Raw genomic sequence first — 19,186 nt, 5'->3', positions numbered from 1 at the left:
CACTGCGCTTATCGCTGCTCAGGCCCCTGCTGGCCCTCCAGGTCCTGAGCTCTGCCCTGTAACCAAGCACACCTGTGTCAGGGAGCCAAGTGTTTTTGGGACAGCTGCGTGCGCAGAAGAAGCCAGCTCCCAACTCCTATTTTTCTTTTTGCTCTCACAGTGGCAGTAATCCATGCCTTTCATACACAGTACCTAGGACACTGAGGACCTTGACCCAGCAAGGTCCCCATGACTTCTCCCACTCCAGCCTTGACTCACTCCAGCTAGAACCGGGAGTAAGGCGGAGAGAGACAGGCGGGGAAGGAATGCAGCAGCATCCACCCTTGTTCTCCCAACTGCTCCTCGAGGAGACTCTCCTGGGACCCCATCCATGTGTGGCCTCTGCACACACCTCAAAATTAGGGGAGGGGTCTGCTGCAATGCCAGCTGTGGGTCCTCTCTCTTCCCTCCAGTCACTGCCCTTTATAAATATTTATAGTAGCTCTTCTACTAAAAATAACATCCTGGAGCTCAGGGAGCAGGAAAAAAAAAATCAATGTGAATTGGACTTGGTGATCACATGTGCCACAGGACCCCAGGGGAGAGGATGCATGAGAAGCACCCACGCAGTGCGCCCCCTGGCTGCCAGCCCCAGCTCGGCCACTTAGTACACCGCTGCCTCCCCCGGTGACTGGACCACAGAGTCCTCTGCCCTCCTCCTGGCTGCAGAGCAACAGTACAGCCCAGCACTGTGCAGGCGGAAGTTCAGAGAGGTAGGGGGGGGGGAGAGCGGAGACGGGACTATTTTTAGCACCGAGGCCAGGGTGTTAATGTCTGTAGAACCGAGCAAGGCCTGCAGCTTTCTGTGCATAGACAGAAGACCTGTTGGTTTTTTAAAGGTCAAAGGTAGGAAAGAAACTTGTGTGCCCACACCAGGGGGCCGTACCCTGTGCTGGCCAGACGCCAGGAGGAACCCCATTAGGTCAGGAACACACATACACACACACCGGCTCAGCGCTTTTTCTTTTCTTTTCCACCTCCTGGTAAATTCCTGATGCAGAGATGAGACCATGCCCTGAGGGAGGAATGCAGATGCTAGGACATGCAGGGCTCCGCGCGGAGGCCCACCAGCTGGGGCCCCGGGCAGTCCCTCCCACTTCCCAGAGGCCTGGCTCCTCTCTCCGGGGGGTTGAGTGAGTCTGGCAGCCCGCAAGGCCGGCCCAGGTGTGCGGCGGCGGCGGCAGCAGCAGCAGCAGCAGCAGCAGCAAAGACGGACAGGAATGCGCCTCTGGGGGAAGACCTTCCCTTGTCTTGTCGGTGCCAGCCAGCCAGCGTGCTCCTCCTCGGCCTCTGTGCCTGGACAAGACAGACTGTTAGTCACAAGCACACTGGGGGCGCAGGGCAAAGCTGCCAACGGCTGGGAACCGGCAGATCTGCAGGGAGAGTGGGGCCGGCCGGCCGGGGCGCTCAGCTCTTCCACTGCACGTAGCTGCCTCTTCTCTTTTGGTGGGACAGGGTTGGGGTGGGGTGACGGTGCGTGTCTTCTGAGGTCATTGCTTATGTCAAAAAACTGGGTCACAGTGGCAGGTTTGGAAGGGGAGGGGTGCGGTGGAGGAGATGGGCAGAGGAAGGGGAGAGAGTCTCTGGCAGCAGAGAGCATGTCACGGTGTGTGGCACTTTTCATCGGTCTCTACTGCTGGCTCCTCGTGACTCCTGACACGGGTCAGAGGACAGACAGCCGGTGAGGCAGAGGCACCAGCCGATTCCAGCCCTGGCACCAAGTCCTTCTGTGCGGGCTTTGGCGCCTTCATGTGCACCCAAGGAGCAGGCTGGCTGGATGGTGCTCACAAATCTCCTTCCCACGCAGTCTTTCTTGGCAAGAAAGTGTGCCCCAGTGTCCCCCCCTAGGGACAGAGGGGACCCGGCAGGTTCCTGAAGGCCTTTGAGTCAGTTCCTGACCTCACCAGCTGCATGCAGCAGCCTGGGCTTGCCACAGGAAGGGCCTGATCTGCATATACTGAGCAGCAGTACCCTGGTGCTGGCCCACCTGCAGCCAGCTCAGCAAACCAAGTGTGCAGGCTGACCTTTCGGGAAGGGCGGGGACCAGTTCGGCCCAGAGGCAGCTCTGAGATGTCATTCTTAGAAGGCTATCTGAGAAAGTCCCTTTTCCGGTTGGTGGTGCCACGGCCCTCGGCTTTTTTTTTTTCTACCCTGAAGATTTGTAATTGAAAAGGATGTCCAATTTTTAAAAATAAGTGGAGACCAGGAGTGTTGACACACCCCTTTAGTCCAGCACTTGGGAAGCAGGGGCAGTCAGATCTTCTTGAGTTCTAGAACAGCCAAGCTGTTCAAGACTCTCTGTCTTGAAAAGAAAAAAGAAAAAAGAAAAAAGAAAAGAAAGCAAATCTGGAAGTTGCATCAAGACTACAGATTAAAAAAAAAAAACCCCGACAGACTCATTCCTAAGACCAGAAGAGTGTCTGTCTGTCTGTCCTTTGACTCCCTGGCTCTCTGTGGTCAGTGTGGCTGGGTCGGGACCCCATTAGGGGGCAGTGCTGAGTGACAGGATCCCAGGGGAATTCTTGCTGTGGGTACAGTGGACACAGAGGACAGGGCTGCAGAGGCAGAGGCAGCCCCGGGAGGTGGCTACTCCCGGCTGGTACTCTGCCACCCGCTTCCGTCAGTGCCATTGGAGACACCGGGGCCACAGACACGCGGTGCAAGACAGGCCACTGCCTGGAACCAGTAAACAGGTCCAGCGGCGGCAGCTGTGGGGGAGCGGAGGGAAAGGAGCAATTGGGTTCTTTCAAGAAAATTCCAGTGGTAAGGCTTGCTCTGGCGTGGGACCTGTGACGCAAGACGGGGAGGTGGAAGGCGAGGATGCACTACTCACCTGAGTTTCCAGTGTCCGGGCTGCTCCTCGGCTAACCTGCGGCAGCATGGGCAGAAACAATACTGAGGTCACACTTGGGCTCTCCACGGCCTCCTGCACTTCTCTGAGGGGGCTTTCCTGACCCACCCGGCCCAGGGGCTAGCCTTCTGTCTCCTTTCTCTGGCGCTTGCCTGCCAGGGATAATGAGGTAGAGGTGGATTGCTCACCGCCCACAACTCAGCTGGCATGGAGTGCTGTGAGGGAAAGCCAGCCAGTGGAAGCGGAAGCCACCTTAGCTCTAGGGAGCAGTTATAGGGAGGGGAGCAGAGCCTGCCTGGTTCTGAAAGGGAAACAGTTTTGACGGGAAACTTGTTTCTCCACACTCTGGAACAACTTGGCTATCCAGACCCCCCCTTGGATGTCCATGTGTGTCTTTAGAGAGGGCCCTTGGAGGTTCTGAGCCCGTCTGTCCTCAGAGAGGGCCACCGCTGCCCAGAGATGCATGAGGGTGCTTCAGTGTATAAACTAGGGGACATCCTGAAGGACACAGCAGTTCTGGGGTAGCTCGGGTGAACGTGGAGTGCTGGGGCAGACAGAGGAGGCGACAGTCTATGCCTCACGCTGCGCTCTTGGTTTTATACGCAGGATAAAAGGATGCTCAGAGGGAAGGTACCACAGAGTAGCAGCATCCTTGTCTAGGATTCCAACAGCCACAGTAGGGCAGACAGGGGTGAGAGCTGGGGTGAATATGGCAGGGAAGCCTGCTGTGGTCAGAGTTCTTCCAAAGTGCCCATGTGGTGCTCACGCCTTGTGCGCTGAAGATGCTGGGGCGTGCTGAGCTGACTGGGTTGTGTTGAAGTCACCTGAGCCCGACTTCACCCCAAAGACAAGAAATCCTCCTCTGTAAATTGGTAGTTATTGATTTGAAATGTCCCCACCCCAGATCTGCAAGGACTCGCACATTGTTGAGAGGCAAACCCGAACAAACTCTCCTTATCTCGCCCCCGACTCTTCACCCTCTTGCTCTTGGAGATGGCACCTAAGCGCCATGGAAGCTCAGGCATTCTCCCAGCCTGCACGCGGACAGACAGACAGACCCTGGTGTGCGCACTCAGAGGGACAAAGGGAGACTCAGAGCAAGCATCCAGTCCGACAGAAAGGGACGGACAGGGTCAGCCAGGGACAGAGACGGAGGCCCCGAGCCAGGTCAGGCCGACAGAAACCTCTCCAATTCCTACAAGCAACTGAGGGGGGCGGGGTGGAGTCCACGGTTAAGGCAAGGTGGGGCGGCAAAGGCAGGGCTCTAGGCTTGCTTCGGGGACACAGAGGGAAGCTGAGGGGCGCCTGGAGGAGGTCCCAGGACGGGGAAGCACACAGGAGGGAGGTCAAGGCAGTAGCTATGTCTTTAGTCAAGAAATCTCCACAGCAATGCTGAAGTCTGGTTGGGGTATGGGCATGTGTTCGGGGGTGAGCGGATGTTTACATGAGGGGCATGTCTCTGTCCTCCTTCCTGCCTCGTGGCCCTTCTTCTCTGGACCTGGACCTCTGAATGGCTCTTCTCTGACAGCCCCGAGTGTGGCCAGGGCAGCAATTCCCACCAACTCACGCCCGGTGGCCCATTTCTCCCAGGCCTCATTTTGGCTTCCTAGTGCTTTCTCTACATGGGCAGTGTTTTCTCCTGTCTCCTTGGTAACGTCATCACGGCCCTTGCTGACTGGTTCCCTGCCCCCAGCCTGCAAATACTCTCTCTTAAATGTACCATCCCAGGGGCAAAACTGCATTACACAGCCACTATTCTGAGGGGGTTCCCACCTGTCCCCACCGTCACTGCCTTCCACCTTGCACTGGGGGCTTCTCCACGCAGTCTAGTTCTGCTTGGACTATAACACCCTGGGCTTGGAGCTGGAGCCTCCTGGAGTGGATCCAGGTCCTGCCACTTATTAACCTGGCCAGTTAATAAGCCTTGGAGCCTTGGCTAGAATTCTCCCCCTCTGGGGTTGTGAAGCCAAGTGAAGATGAAGATGGCTGTGTTACAGACTTACCTACGGGTCTAGGAGGTAGCTAGGAGCCAGCACGGGTCTCTCCTCACCTCTCCTGCTTTCCCCCTTCACCTCCTGAGGCTGGGGGATCACTGCCTCTCACCTAACACTAGCATGTCTGTCGCCCTGTTCATTTCTTTGGACGGGCTCATTCACTGACATTACTAGAAGACAGGCACTGTTCCAGACACTGGGAATACATCACCACCAGCACAGGTCAAGACCTCTGCCTTAGGGAGTGTACCTTCTGGAGGAATCCAGAAACAACGTATCGATATAGGACAGACATAACTGGAGACTCTCAAACGTCTCAAGAGGATTTCGTTATTGGCTTAATATCCCGCTGAAAGATAACAATCAAGAACATGAAGTTCGGTACACAGAGAAACCCTGTCTCAAAAAACCAAAAAAACCAAAAGAGAGAGAGAGAGAGAGAGAGAGAGAGAGAGAGAGAGAGAGAGAGAGAGAGAGAGAGAGAGAGAGAGAGAGAGAACATGAAGTTTGGAGTCAGTAAGACCCACTTCAAGTCTGCTTATACTTATTCTCATCCAGAGGCTGTGTGAACAGACTCCCCCAGAATCTGTTTCCCTATTACTTAAATGGGGATATTATTATCTGTATATTTTAACATAAAGGGTCGCATGAGATTTGACATGAAATCACTTAGCACAGAACAAGCACATGAATAGTTTCTATGCACAGGGAGACTCGGAAGGTATTACTGTCCTTGGCCAACACCTTTCTTTCTCGCTTTTACTCCCCCAGGAAGCCATCTATTCCAACCTACAAGTCTCTTACTTTTCAGAACATCTTAGTATTATTTATTCTACATCAATAGTCTCTTTTGAGACAGGGCTTCTCTGCGTAGCTCTGGCTCTCCTGGAACTTGGTAGACCAGGCTGGCCTGGAACTCAGAGAACCGCTTGCCTCTGCCTCCTGAGTGCTGGGATTAAAGGCGGGCACCACCACACCCAGCTTTAACGGTGTTCTCTTCTGAGGCAAGGTTTCATGTGGCCCACACTGACCTCAGACTCACTTTGCAGCAGAGAATGAGCCTGAATTTCGGATCCTCCTGCCTCTGCCTGCCGAGGACCGGGATTCCAGGTGCATGCCACTGCTCCCGTGGTTCGTGGGGTGCGGGGTTTGGCCTGGCCTTTGGGTGTGCGAGGTGAGCCATCTCCCAAGGGAGCCACCTCCCCAGCCAACATCTGACCCTTCCTGATCGAGCTTTTCTGCTGCTTTGGTTCCTCCCATACTTCCTCTGCACAGTCGGGTCGTGCTTCCCCAACTAGACCGTCAACCCCAGGAGGAAGGGCAATCAATATTCTGTGACTCCTTTGCACCCCGGAGTAGGAGGAAATGGCCTGACACTACCACCTGTGGGCACACCGCAAAGGCAGCTGGGAGAACAGCAGGAGGCACCGTGGGGGCTGCAGCCTTGGGGAGGGTGTGGTAGGGGAGAGGTCGGAAACAAAGGGAAGGAAGGAGGTCAGCATCTACTGCTCTACAGCTTGGTCTCCCATGCAAACTAGGGGTCCTGACTTGCCTTTACCTCCGTCTTTCTCAGCCTGCATCTTCTCGTCTTCCTCTGTACCTTCCTCTGCTGTGGAAACAAGTCCAAGGAGGCCAGTGACCCTTGGGTCTGGCACCAGGGTGGGAGGCAGGTGAGGGAGGCAACTTGGAAGGCCCGAGGTCTGAGGCCGAGCCCTGAGGCAGCGAGCAGCCTCCAGGGTGTATAAATGTCCCTTGCCCGTGCCCAACAGCTCCACACCCTGGTACTGTTTGACTGGAACCCTGCACACCCATGAAGCCAGGGGCATGATGTTAACCTGCTGGCATCTTTGGAGATCAAGGTGGGGGTGCCATCTACTAGGGTTATACTCAATATTTTGCATTCAGGTTCAAGAAAACAATTATAGAAGTGCATGGCGGAGGGAAGCCCAGGTTAAGACCGGCTTTGAAAGGGGGCTGTGTGCTCAACACTGGGTGTTCTCGCTGCATCTGGACCTTGGAAATCAGGCCACATCTCGCCAGGTGTGGCCAAACAGGAGAGCAGACAATCATGACATAGTTGATACATGTTAAAGAGATTGGGGAGACTCTCCTAAAAAAGGAGGAAACTTGGGAGTTACCACACTGTCTACCACCATCCACTCTGAAGCTGGCCTGGAGAGAAAGTCTGGACTTAGGGCAGCTTTCGGCAGGAAACAACCCATGACAGAAAGGGAGATTTTAGCTCCCTAATAAGGAAGAACTCTTAGAGCTGGCTATAAATGAGCTCCCCGGAAATATTCAAACTGGAGGCTTCTAAATTGACAGCGAGTTCACTGAAATATCTCTAAGACCCCTTTGAACCCTAGGATTCCATTACTTGAAAAAAATTTTTTTGAAAAATGAGGAAGACAAACTATAGATGTGTGTCCTGTGCATGCTGCGGGAGGTGTATGAAGAGTCAACCTGTTGTCCACTCCTATCCTAACCAAAGCCACCTTCAAGGAAGAAGTCAACATGCGCCACGTGGGCATCCACCGAGGGATAGGATTCATCTCTGCATTTACCGAGGGTGCTGGGTGACGGATGTCTATGTCGAACTACAGGCCTCTGTGCTTGAGGAAAGGAGCATCACAGAACCTGCCCCGTCGCCTGGCTTCATGTTGCTCTAGAACTAGTTTTGCCTCTGCATGCTGTGTGATCACAAGCAACTTCCCTGAAAACTCCCTCACCATATTTCTAAAAATAAGAAAGTTGGACAATAGGGCCGCGAACATACACCTTCTAAATGACACAGTTTTATTAGAACCAACTTTCCATGTTAACTGATGTTCTTGCCTCCCTCCCCCACCATAGAGCCTAGGTGGGCTTTGAATTCATAAGGCTCCCAAGAATTGGGGATGGCAGGCATGCACTGCCATCCTGCCTCGGTCCCTGTCCATCAAATCCCACTCTCATGAGCCCTGAGCTCGTGAGTCACCTGCTTTTGCATTAAACTCTAACTGTACTCTCTCTGCGTGTCCTAGAAGTCCCTGAGAAACTCCCTCTGAAACTGTAAGTGAAGTCTGTTAGGGAGCTCGGTTAGAGAAAGGGCCTTCTAGTCAGCTGCGAGGTCTCCTGAGGTCACCCTCCCCGACCCCCGTCCAGCTCTGTGCATATACAGTGAGGGCTGGGTTTCAGTGTGGCCATGAGCAACAGGATGAGAGAGGGCGAGGGCGTCACATGGCCCGTGGCAGAATGGGCGAGCGAGCTGAGCTGGGGAAGCCAATCAGGCCACGGGAGTAACCCCTTCCGAAGGAAAAGAGGTGGACGTGAGGGCTGAGGTGTGGAAGAGACGACAGCCCTCAAGGAGATGCGTTCCCATGCTGAAATGTGGCTTGCCTTCCACAGGAGTGTCTGAACGGCCCCCTGGACACAACGCTCTGCTAAGCTACTGCAGAGTACTTACAGACACTGCCTTGGGTAATGAAGGACGGAGAGGGCCCTTTGGGGATGGCAGCCGCACAGGAATGCCGCGGCAGGAGGATAATCCCTAAGCTCTGAGTGGCTCCATCACTGATGGAGCGGAGGGGTACTTGGAGGTACGGTGGCTTTGTGGTCCCCCCCCTCCCAGGGTTCATGTAAAGGGAACACGCTGTGGAGCAGAGGAAGGAGTCAAACAGGACCGAGCATGGAGAAGGGAGGGAGCTGCAGCTGGGGTCTTCAGGTGAGATCAGAGCCTGCTCATGGACGAAACAGAGTCAGGAGGAAGCCAGAGGGCAGCTGGAATAGAGACAGGGGGCGTGGTGCTGACGGCTGCCACATCCAGGACAGCTTCAGAAGGAGGCGATGGCCAGCCTAGGGAGAGAGAGGCACTGTGGACAAAGTGGAGGTGGGGGGAGGGGGGAGAGAGGGAGGAAGGGAGAGAGAGGGAGGGAGGGAGGGAGGGGGAGAGAGAGAAAGAGAGAGAGAGAGGGAGAGAGAGAGAGGGAGAGAGAGAGAGAGAGAGAGAGAGAGAGAGAGAGAGAGAGAGAGAGAGAGAGAGAGAGAGAGAAGGGCTCTGGCTGCACTGAAGAGCAGACTTTCCTTCATGTTGGAATGATGTCTGCTCCTTCAGACTGTTCTTAACATAAGCTGTGATCACATGTGGGAGGGAGGAGGCACTGGGTGGAGAAGAGTCTGTGTGTTCCTAGAAGGGAAAACGGAGTGGAACGAAGGGCCGTGTGCCTGGAGGTAGGAGAGGGCAGGAAGACACTGGGAACAGAGGGGAGGGAGATGGAGACTGGTGGGGAGCTCTGGGTTTCACCTGAATGGAGCTCCTTCACCAGGGATGACATGGTGTTGGTGATGGAGTCAGCAGCCACCAGCAGGTCATTGCGGAGGTTTCTCCTCGTACCTGAGGAGTCAGAGCAGATGGTAATGCAGATGGGTGAGCATGGCGGAGAGCGCTGAGGGATGCCCCAGCCAGTGAGGCCCTGGAACCCGGGTGCAGAGGCGATTAGGGCAGGTGGGACTGCCGCAGCTCTGCATGCTCCTGGACCGTCCAGTCCACTCCGTCTTCTCCAGCGGGAGGGCGGGAGCCTGTCAAGTCCATGCTTTGAAGGCACCACGGTAGAATGGGGTTCCGGCTTAGCTTTGCCTCAGCACATTCCTCAGTCTCAGGGGGAGGGGCTTACCTGTCTCCATCCCCTCTCCTCAAGACTCCCTTGCCCATTATTTAAGACTGCAGCAGACCCTGGTTCCTCAGTCGGCCGCGTGGCAAGTGCATGCTTACTGCCCTTTGGTTAGGTCCTATGGAGTTACCGCTCTTCCTGTTCTTGCTTATTATAAGGACCTCATAGGGCCAATGTGTGAGGAGGCAAAGCCCAAAGGGAAGGCATTTCCTTCAGTCCAGAGCTTAGAACCCAAGGGGCCAATTACCTTCACGCAGGCGCCTGCAGACCTCCCATGGAAGACCAGCCTATCACGGAGAAGGAGCCAGCACATAACTTATTTATACTGTCAATCTGATTACTAAGGCCACACTATCTGATCATCCGAAGCCAGGAGCACAAAAGGCAAGTGACTCGAAAGATCCTGGCAGGGATCCTGCATGTGCTTTCAGACCCTCAGCTCTCCACAGACGCGCCCGGAACCTCACCTTGTGCAAAGGCCTCCTGGACATCTCCCCCAACTCCACTCAGTGAGTCCTGTGGGCCGTGGGTCGGGGTGGAGCCGGCAGACATGGAACGCACAGGCATGGGCATAGGGCGGCCGCCTCCATGAGTGGGTGATGTGTGAGGTGACCCTGTGGCTTGAGCCTGGGAGGATCAGAGAGAAAACATGTCACCTTGGGTGTCCAATCTCTCTAAGGAAAGGGGGAAAGCACTTCCCGGGATCATAGTTTAAAAAAACAAACAAACAAACAAAAAAAAAAACAGGAGCCAGGACTCGGGAAAGGAAGGGAAGGAAGAGAGAGAAGGGGGCGGCGTGGGAATAAGAACACTGTAAGATCAGGCTGAGACCCCGTACTTGGGAGGCAGGAGGATGGCTGGGAATTCAAAGGCAGCCTGGGCTACACAGTCAGTTCAAAACTACAGGGTAAGAACCTGCCTCAGAAAATCAAAACCAAAAGGAGGGGCTGAGAGAGGCGGGAAGCGCGTGGCAGGGACATCCAGGAGGGTCCAAGAGGGGGAAAAAATAAACAACAACAACAACAAATCCACCAACATCCTCGTGTCTGCAGGCCAACATTCTGTACCCATTCTTAGCTGATCCCACAAGAACCCGTGGGCAGAAAGCACCCATCTTTTCATATAACTTGTAGAGATGAAAATCAAGACCACGGGAGAGGCTTCTCAAGAGTGTGGGGGAGGAAGCACAGTTCACCAGAGGCCACGCCAGAATAATCCACGGGCAGTGTGTGCGGTGGTGGTGAGGAGGGCGGCGGTGGTGGTGGGGAGGACGGCGGTGGTGGGGAGGGCGGTGGCAGGGTTTCTCTCTCACATGTGAGATCCAGCAAAACCGCCACATTGCCTGCCACACCCTCCCGGGAAGGTCTGGTTGGGTAGCTGGAGGACCAGGTGAGTGACCACAGGCTCATTAGAGGGGGCGCTTTCCTCAAGAAAGCCTAGCATAGTTTTGGATTTTCCGCCAAGCTTGCTTTTTAAGACAGGGTCTCTTCTACGTGGCCCTGGCTGTCTTGGAATTATGCAGACCAGCCTGGCTTCAAACTCATGGAGATCCTCCTGCCTCTGCCTCCTGAGTGCTGGGATTAAGGTGTGCACCGCGCCCGCCCGGCTGTTCATTACTCTTAAAGACTTATTTTTGACTGGACTCGGACTTGGAAGAAAAAGCTCTTGGCAAGGACGGCCTGCAGTTCTTGGCAATCTGTTTCTGGCATTTCTCTTTGGCTTCCTTCCTTCTCTTGGCCCAAAGCTTAGCACGTTCTGCAGCCTCCTTGTTTTGCTTAATATATTGTTTCTTCAGAGCAGTGGGCTGCGTCTGGGTTGCAGGACACGTGGAGGAGCAAGACGCTGAATCTTGGGTGCACTGGTCCTGGGCGTCTTACCTCCTTTGTAAGAAGGCCTTTCTGACAACACTGGTGGACACCATCTTCTTTAAAGAAACTAAGTTTTCAGATTCTGCTAGCTCTCTTGGGCCCCAACCACAGAGGCACAGCATGTCTGTCGGTCCAGGAATATCCTTCTCTCTTAAAAATAACCAAGCTGAGAACAGTCAGACTGTCACCCCCAGTACACTCGGAACAGAGGTGCACATCCCATCCCTAGCTCTCCTTGGTCGGTAACAAGAACGCCACTCACTCCGCTGTGGGTCAACACACCTTGCTTCGCGGGAAAACCCTGTCGTTCACCCAGGGCATCGGCAGCTATTTCTGTGGCCATGCGCTTCTCACAGGAACTTCGATGATCACTTTTATTGCCCACGTCCATGTTTCCAATGGCTGGTTTCGTCTGGACAGGGTTGACCCCCTAAGAAGCAGCTTGGAGCGATGGGGTGTAGCAGCTGGAAGAAGTCAACTCATCGGAGGCCCAGGGGGTCAGATTGGAGGATTTGGGGGTAGCAAAACTGGATGAATAGAAGTAACAATTGAGGACAGGTTCCTGCGAGTCTCTCGGGATTTAGCCCAGAGATGCCAGCCAGCCAGAGTATGCCCCACACGGCTGCCTGGAGGTCTGCACAATGCTTCCCCTCACTGCTGCAGCTGTGTGGGTGCTGAATGGAATATTTTGTTCTCGATGGTTCCTTTTTCTAGTTTGTTTTCTGAGACACGGCCTCAACTTCAAGATCTTCCTGCTGCAGGCCAGTGCTGGGATTTCAGGAGCCTGCCGCTCTGTCCTGTTCTTGATGATTCTTGCTCAACCTTTGTGTGGGGGTATGGTTTTTTTTTTTTTTTTTTTTTTGAGACAGGGTTTCTCTGTGTAGCTTTGCGCCTTTTCCTGGAACTCACTTGGTAGCCCTGGCTGGCCTCGAACTCACAGAGATCCGCCTGGCTCTGCCTGGCTCTGCCTCTCGAGTGCTGGGATTAAGGGCGTGCGCCACCACCGCCCAGCTGGGGGGTATGTTATTTATTCATTAAAAAAAAAAAAGGGTCTTGTTGGGTGGTGGTGGTGGTGGTGGTGGTGGTGGTGGTGGTGGTGGTGGTGGTGGTGGCACACACCTTTAATACCAGGTGGATCTCTGTGAGTTTGAGTGAGTTCTAGGACAGACTCCAAAGCTACAGAGAAACCCTGTCTAGGGAAAAAAAAGGGGGGTCTCATGTACCCCAGGCTAGCCTTGAACTTGCTATGTCACTCAGGATAGCCACAGACACCTGTTCCTCCTGCCTCTACCTCCCAAGTACTGCATTATAGGCATACTGCAATGCCAGCTGTGTGTGTTTTAATTTAAGAAATATAAAAGCTCAGAAAATGATTGGATATAACACCATAAACCACCCCAAGTGAATAATCCCATACAATTTATTTTAATCTAAAAACAGTACAGATAGACTTACAATGCCGTTAACCCCCAATTCTTTGCAGGCTTAGTCCCTTCATCTCTTCCCTTTGGAAACTTCCTGTTTTTTTGTTTTTTTTTTTAACCAGAGATTTTTGGTGTGGACTTTTTTCTTTTACCTATGTGCACATATATAACTATGAATATAATATTTTCATGCCTTTAAATTCTGTATGAATGGTATTGAACTACAATGATTACTTTTAAATTTGTTTCTATTACTTAGCATACTCTTAGCAAGTGATCCATGATACAAATACATATGAATTTAGACCCTTCCTTCACATCACATTAAAAAAACAAACTACACCCCTGAGAAGCAGAGGCAGGCGACTTTTGAGTTTGAGGCCAGCCTGGTCTACAGAGAGTGTTTCAGGACAGCCAGGACTACACAGAGAAACCCTGTCTTAAAAAAACCCCAAACCAAACCAACAGAATAACCTCAAAAAGGAGCAGAATAAATATTAGACCTAATATCGCACAATTTCTCAAAGAAAGCAAAGGAAAATCCTATGCAAAGACTTCTTGAATATAATACCCAAACCATTATGCTTAAATGGAAAAAAAGGAATAAATTTTATTTATTTATTTATTTTTTAAAGATTTTACTTATTTATTATGCATACAGTATGCCTGTATGCATCCCTGCAGGCCAGAAGAGGGCAGCAGATCTCATTATAGATGGTTGTGAGCCACCATGTGGTTGCTGGGAATTGAACTCAGGACCTCTAGAAGAGCAGCCAGTGCTCTTAACCTCTGAGCCGTCTCTCCAGGCTTATTTATTTTTTAATGCATGCATGTTTTTATGCGTTGCCTGGAGAAGCCAGAGATCAATATTAGGTACCTTCTACAATTACTTCCCACTTTATTTTTTCTTATGATGTATTTATTTTTATATGTGTATTTTTATATTTTTTTTAATATGTATGGGTGTTTTGTCTGCATATATATGGGTCTGTGTACCTGGTGCCCAAAGATGAGTCAGATCCCCTGGAACAGGAGTTACAGATGGTTGTGACCTGCCATGTGAGTGTTTGGAATTGAACCCAGGTCCTCTGGAGGAACAGCCAAGTGGTTTTTTTTGTTTGTTTGTTTTAAGACAGGGTTTCTCCGTGTAACAGCCCTGGCTGTCCTGGAACTCACTATGTAGATCAGCCTGGCCTCGAGATCACAAGAGAACCACCTGCCTTTACTTCCCAAATGCTGGGACTGTAGGTATGAGCCACCATATCCAGCATGGCTATTGCTCTTAGCCCCCGAGCCATCTCTCCATCCTCCACCTGAGATGGGGGTCTCTCACTGAACTGGAGTTCACCGGTTAGGTTAGTCTGGCTGGCCAGCAAGCCGCAGGGATGTGATTTCTGCATCCCCAGTGCTGGGATTACAAGTGTGTGCCACCCTGTCCTTATTTTTGCATGCCCAGTGCTTTACCAGCAAGCCATCTCCCTAGCCCATGATACACTGGCTTTTTTTTTTTTTTTTATCAAGTTAGAAACTTTTACCAAAATATCCAGAAGAGAAAACTTCAAATGTTCTTATCACAGGGAAGTATTACTTGTTTATAATGATGGATATAATTATCCATCCAATGGATGAATAAACACTAGTTAATTGATACAATATAACTTAGATCAGGCTATACTGCAAAAAGATGTAAAATTATCATCTTTTGATTAAAAAAAAAACCCTTTGCTTTTCAAAGTACAGTCATTAAACTCCATATGGGCAGATCAACTAAAAAATGGATCAACGATCTACATAAACAAAAACAGAATAGCACTTGGGAGGTGGAGGCAGGCAGAGCTCTGAGTTTGAGGCCAGCCTGATCTACATAGTGTGTGTGTGTGTGTGTGTGTGTGTGTGTGAGAGAGAGAGAGAGAGAGAGAGAGAGAGAGAGAGAGAGAGAGACTGACTCAGTGTTAGATGTGCCTGTAATCCCAGAAGTTTGGAGGGGGAGGCAGCAGGGTCTGTGGATTAGAGACGAGCCTCAGCTGTGCCGTAAGCTTCAGCCAGGACCACCTGGGCTGCATGAGACCCTGATCACTGCTGTCCAAGGACTAGAGTTCGGATCCCTACACCTACATCAGGTGGCTCCAAGGGAACCAACGCCCACTCTGGCCTCCATGGGCCTGTGTGCACACACATATAAAATAATAAAACAATCTGAGTGAAAAACAACAACAAGAAAAAGGATATCACAAAAGGGAGCCGAGTCTTAAGATAGAATCTCGGATAAGGGACCTCACCTAGCACAGACAAAGAACTCTCCCGACTCAGTCACAAAAGGACAAGTAATCTAATTTGAAAACGGGCAAAAGATCAAGCAGTTAATTCTCTAAAGACAGGAAAACGTCCAACAGGCATGAAAAGGATCCTCGATGGCACTGAACACTAGGGAAAGAAATGAAGAGCACCATGAGAGCCCACTTTACACCCATTAGGATGAAGGCTACAAAAAAAGATAATAACAAGTGCCGACAAGAATGTGGGGAAACGGGAATCCTCAGACACTGCCAGCAGGGATGTGAGAGGATGCAGCTGCTCTGGAAAACAGCCTGGATGCTCCTCCAAAGGCTGATCTCCCCATGACACGGCTATTCCACTCTCAGGTATATATCCACCCAAGAGAAAGGAAAACGTGTTTGAACAAAATTGGTGTCCGGATGTTCACGAGAACGCTAACACAGCCCGAGAGTGGAACAACTCAAGAGTCAACTTGAACGCTTCAGATCCAATGGGTTACATCCAGACAGTGGAATAGTATTAGGCAATAAAAAGGAATGAAGAACTGATAACATTCACAACATTATGAAAACATTTTGCTAAGTGAAGGAAGCCATTCTCAAAAGAAGACACATTCTAAATTTACACGAAAACCCTAGAATAGGGAAATTGTGGACAAAGAACATTGGTGGTTATATACGCAGATGGGGGGTTTGGGAAGGCTGAGGGATGATTGTGAACGGGCATGATGCTTTTTTTTTCTTTTTGAGACCGATGAAGTGATGAAGTTTCCAAAACTGAAGGTAATGATGACGGTACAACTCTGAGAATATAGTTACAAAAACAAAAAACAAACGAACAAAAAATAACACTGAATTTTACAGTTAAAAACAATGAATTTCAGATGGACGTGAGTCAAGAGAAAGGCACAGACTGGAAGTAAACATCACAAATTATAGTTGAAGCGGAACACAGGAAGATTTCTCCTAACTCAGTAACGTGACAAACAAGGTAACCACAAAGTAGTCAAAATCTGAGCACACGTTTCCTCACAGGAGGAGTCTGAGTGTTGTAATCATGCACGTGCCAAGTCCCAAGGGACAGGACTCTGCACACACAACACAGAATACTCTGCTCAGGGCTGCTTAGAAACAGCTACAACTGGGGACTGTCAAGGGTGGGGGGAACCTGAAACCACCCTACGGCTGCTGAGGGCGAGAAGTTGCCAGGTTTCTTAGACTGTCAGTCAGAAGCCCAACCACAGAACCCAGCAAACCCTGCTCCCAAGCACTCCCTGAGGGGAACGAAAACATAAGCCCACCTAAATCGTACAAATGTTTACTGGCGATAATTGAACAGCTCCAAGTGGAACTAACCCCAAAGTCCACTAACTTGGATTCATAAAATGTGACATGACTAGATTTTTTTTTTATTTTGTGAAAGACTCATTTTTTTATTTGTCAGTAATTATTAAACATTTTATTATTTCTTACTTTTTTCAGAGTATGTATCATTTCTTCCCAGTTACAAGTGAATCCTCTTATGGCCAATTTTTTTTAATTGAGTATTTCACACATATATATATAAAATGTGTTTTGATCAAATCTACCCCATCCCTCCCCTCCAATCCTTCCTCCAGTCCCACCCTACCATTATTCCCTTTCAATTTCATGTACTTAAAAAAATAAACAAATAAAACAGTCCTTAGTCCAGCATGCGGGCGGGTGTGGGACTATCCGCTGGGGCATGGGTAGTTTCTCAGGGGCTGCATTTCTGAAGGGAACTGACTCCCTCCCAGCAGCCACCAATTTGGGCTATTTAATATTTGCATATTAAAATTGCTGGAACAGGGAGTTGGAGAGATGCCTCAGTGGTTAAGAGCCCTTGTTGCTCTTCCAGAGGACCCAGGTTCAATTCCCAGCACCAACATGGTGGCTCACAACCATCTGTAACTCCAGTTCCAAGGGATCCAACTAACCTATTCTGACCTCTTCAGGCACCTAGAGTACATGGTACATATACATACATGCAGATAAAAACTCATATACATAAAATTGAAAAAATAATTTGTTTTTGTTTTTCGAGACAGGGTTTCTCTGTGTAGCTTTTGGAGCCTGTCCTGGAACTCACTCTGTAGATTAGGCTGGACTCGAACTCACAGAGATCCGCCTGGCTTTGTCTCCCGAGTGCTGGGATTAAAGGCGTGTGCCATCACCACCCGGTGAAAAAAATTAATCTTAAAAAAGCATTGGGATAGAGCCGGCAGGGGTCCAGGAACCCCTGTCCGGGTGGAGTAGGAATACTTTGGTACCCAGGGTAGCTCGAAGACACAAGGGGTGGTTCATGGACATGCAGTTGCTTCAGCCCTGTGTGAGAAGGGACTGGTCTTGGCTGTGGAATGCCACTGGTCCAGGGATGCCGAGAGACTATGATCTCGCTCTAACAGAACACAACACCAGCACCAACACCAGAGTGCTGGCAATGTTGCATTCTCTCTGTTGAAAAGACTGTGCCCTCCTTTACCGACGTGACTCACACTGCCTTCTCTCCTCAGATGCACAATTGCCCTTTGCCCTCTGTGCCTCCTGACCCATGTACACCTGCTGGACCCCCAGGCGTCGGCCTGGAGGCTGAGACCCCGTCATCCTGAGACCCAGCAGAGGCTCTGCTCCTCTGTTCCAGCACGCACTGTCTTCTCACGTTCCAAGCCTACACCACTGTGCTCACTCAGCACAGGTGGATGCTCAGTAAGTCCTTGTCAGGCGATGATGAGGGGCATCGAGTTTCTCACCCTTCCTTTGGTAATGGAAAGTAGGAAAGCAGCTAGAGCAGGCAATGAGTTCCCCAGGGAGTAGTAAATCTATCTATCACTGGAAAATCTTGGTGTGAAATTCTCTAACTAGCTGACTAAATGTGGTAGCCAGACCTCAGACAGCCCAAAGTGACCTGCCATGCACATCCTGGAATAATCTCCTGCTCTGGAATGTTGGCTGGGCCAAGTGACTTGCTTCTAATGAATCAGACAAATGGGACAGATGCCACTTTTGAGGTTAGGTTATAAAAGATGGTGGCCATAGCCTGGGTGACCCTTGACTGTAGCCTTATAGGAGCCTCTGCAGGGTTCCTGGCCCATAGGGGTTGTGATATGATTGATATTACCGGCGTGCACCACCACGCCTGGTGGGTGATATGTCTTTCCGAGCCAGTTTTGAGATGATACTGTGTAGCAATAAATAACCAAACATGCACCAAACTTACTGTGTTTCTGTTTTTTAAAATAACTACTTGAATAGAGCAATCACAGTTGGAACTGGGTTGACAAAGTGGGCAGAAGGATTTAGGGAGAGACTAGAACCAGAGGCCCCAATGACAGGCTGAAGGCCCCCAGAAGAGGCCCATGGGAGGGAAGAGAGGCAAGGAAAGGTAACCAGGAAAACATCTTCCTGATGTGACAATGCACCCAGGGCCCTGAGACCAGTAGCCTGGCCCAATACCCAGTCTCTGGCTCTCTGTCCATGACTGTCAGCGCCCTGTAGCACTGCTCGGTACCCAAAGCGGAAGGGAAGCAGGTCCTGAGATGCGATCCTAGGTCTTCCCAGGTGAGCACAGAGAGAGGCAGAGTGGGTCAGGGACAAGGGGCTGGAAATGGAAGTTAGAGACTCGGCTTCTTCTCTCCACCGTATGGCAGGCACTCAGACCCAACTATGTCCAGGGTCCAGCTTTCCCATCTATAAACAGGAGGATGCTAGCTGACACCTGAGGTATTTTTCAGATAAAAAAAAAACAAATGCTGTGATCCATGGTCTTCACCACGTCACTGCATCCTCCCCAGTGCCAGCAGGGCCTTGCTTGGCTTGGGTTGAAACCACTGTCAGAGAAGAGCATGCTCCTGAGAAGAAATGGCTCTGTCTCGTGTCACCTGGTGACATGTCCTGCTTGTAACTAACCTGCCTCACAAGTCCAGCCAGGACCAGAGAGGTTGCACACAAGAGACAGTGCACACAGAGGTCTTGAAGGTGTGAAGCTGAGGAGGGGCACAGGGCCCAGGCTGCCCGGCAGGGTACAGGACGAGCTCTGGAAAGAAAGTTGGAGAAGAGCCTTCTGC

At 51.1% G+C, this 19,186-nt stretch overlaps 1 protein-coding gene across 11 annotated transcripts in view; it reads right to left on the bottom strand.

The window, feature by feature from the left end:
• Positions 1–990: 990 nt before the first annotated feature.
• The window catches only part of Dtnb (dystrobrevin beta), a 212,287-nt gene continuing 194,091 nt past the window's right edge, over positions 991–19,186 (bottom strand). For 3 of the 11 annotated variants that reach the window (XM_076558738.1, XM_076558741.1, XM_076558739.1), the window contains 5 exons: positions 10,001–10,160; positions 9,167–9,256; positions 6,443–6,493; positions 2,873–2,908; positions 991–1,335 (listed from right to left, as the gene is read on the bottom strand). In XM_076558738.1, the coding sequence (XP_076414853.1) occupies positions 2,904–2,908; positions 6,443–6,493; positions 9,167–9,256; positions 10,001–10,160 (306 nt within the window). In that variant the 3' untranslated portion in view covers positions 991–1,335; positions 2,873–2,903. Of the gene's footprint in view, positions 1,336–2,872; positions 2,909–6,436; positions 6,494–9,166; positions 9,257–10,000; positions 10,161–19,186 lie in introns of all 11 variants that reach the window. The other 8 variants (XM_076558740.1, XM_076558744.1, XM_076558745.1 and 5 more) reach the window with 5 other exon arrangements.

The sequence above is a fragment of the Peromyscus maniculatus genome, chromosome 22, assembly GCF_049852395.1.
Source record: "Peromyscus maniculatus bairdii isolate BWxNUB_F1_BW_parent chromosome 22, HU_Pman_BW_mat_3.1, whole genome shotgun sequence".
In the NCBI taxonomy this organism is placed as follows: Eukaryota; Metazoa; Chordata; class Mammalia; order Rodentia; family Cricetidae; genus Peromyscus; species Peromyscus maniculatus.
Note: the sequence above shows the minus strand (reverse complement) of the source record. Positions and strands in the feature narration are given on the sequence as shown.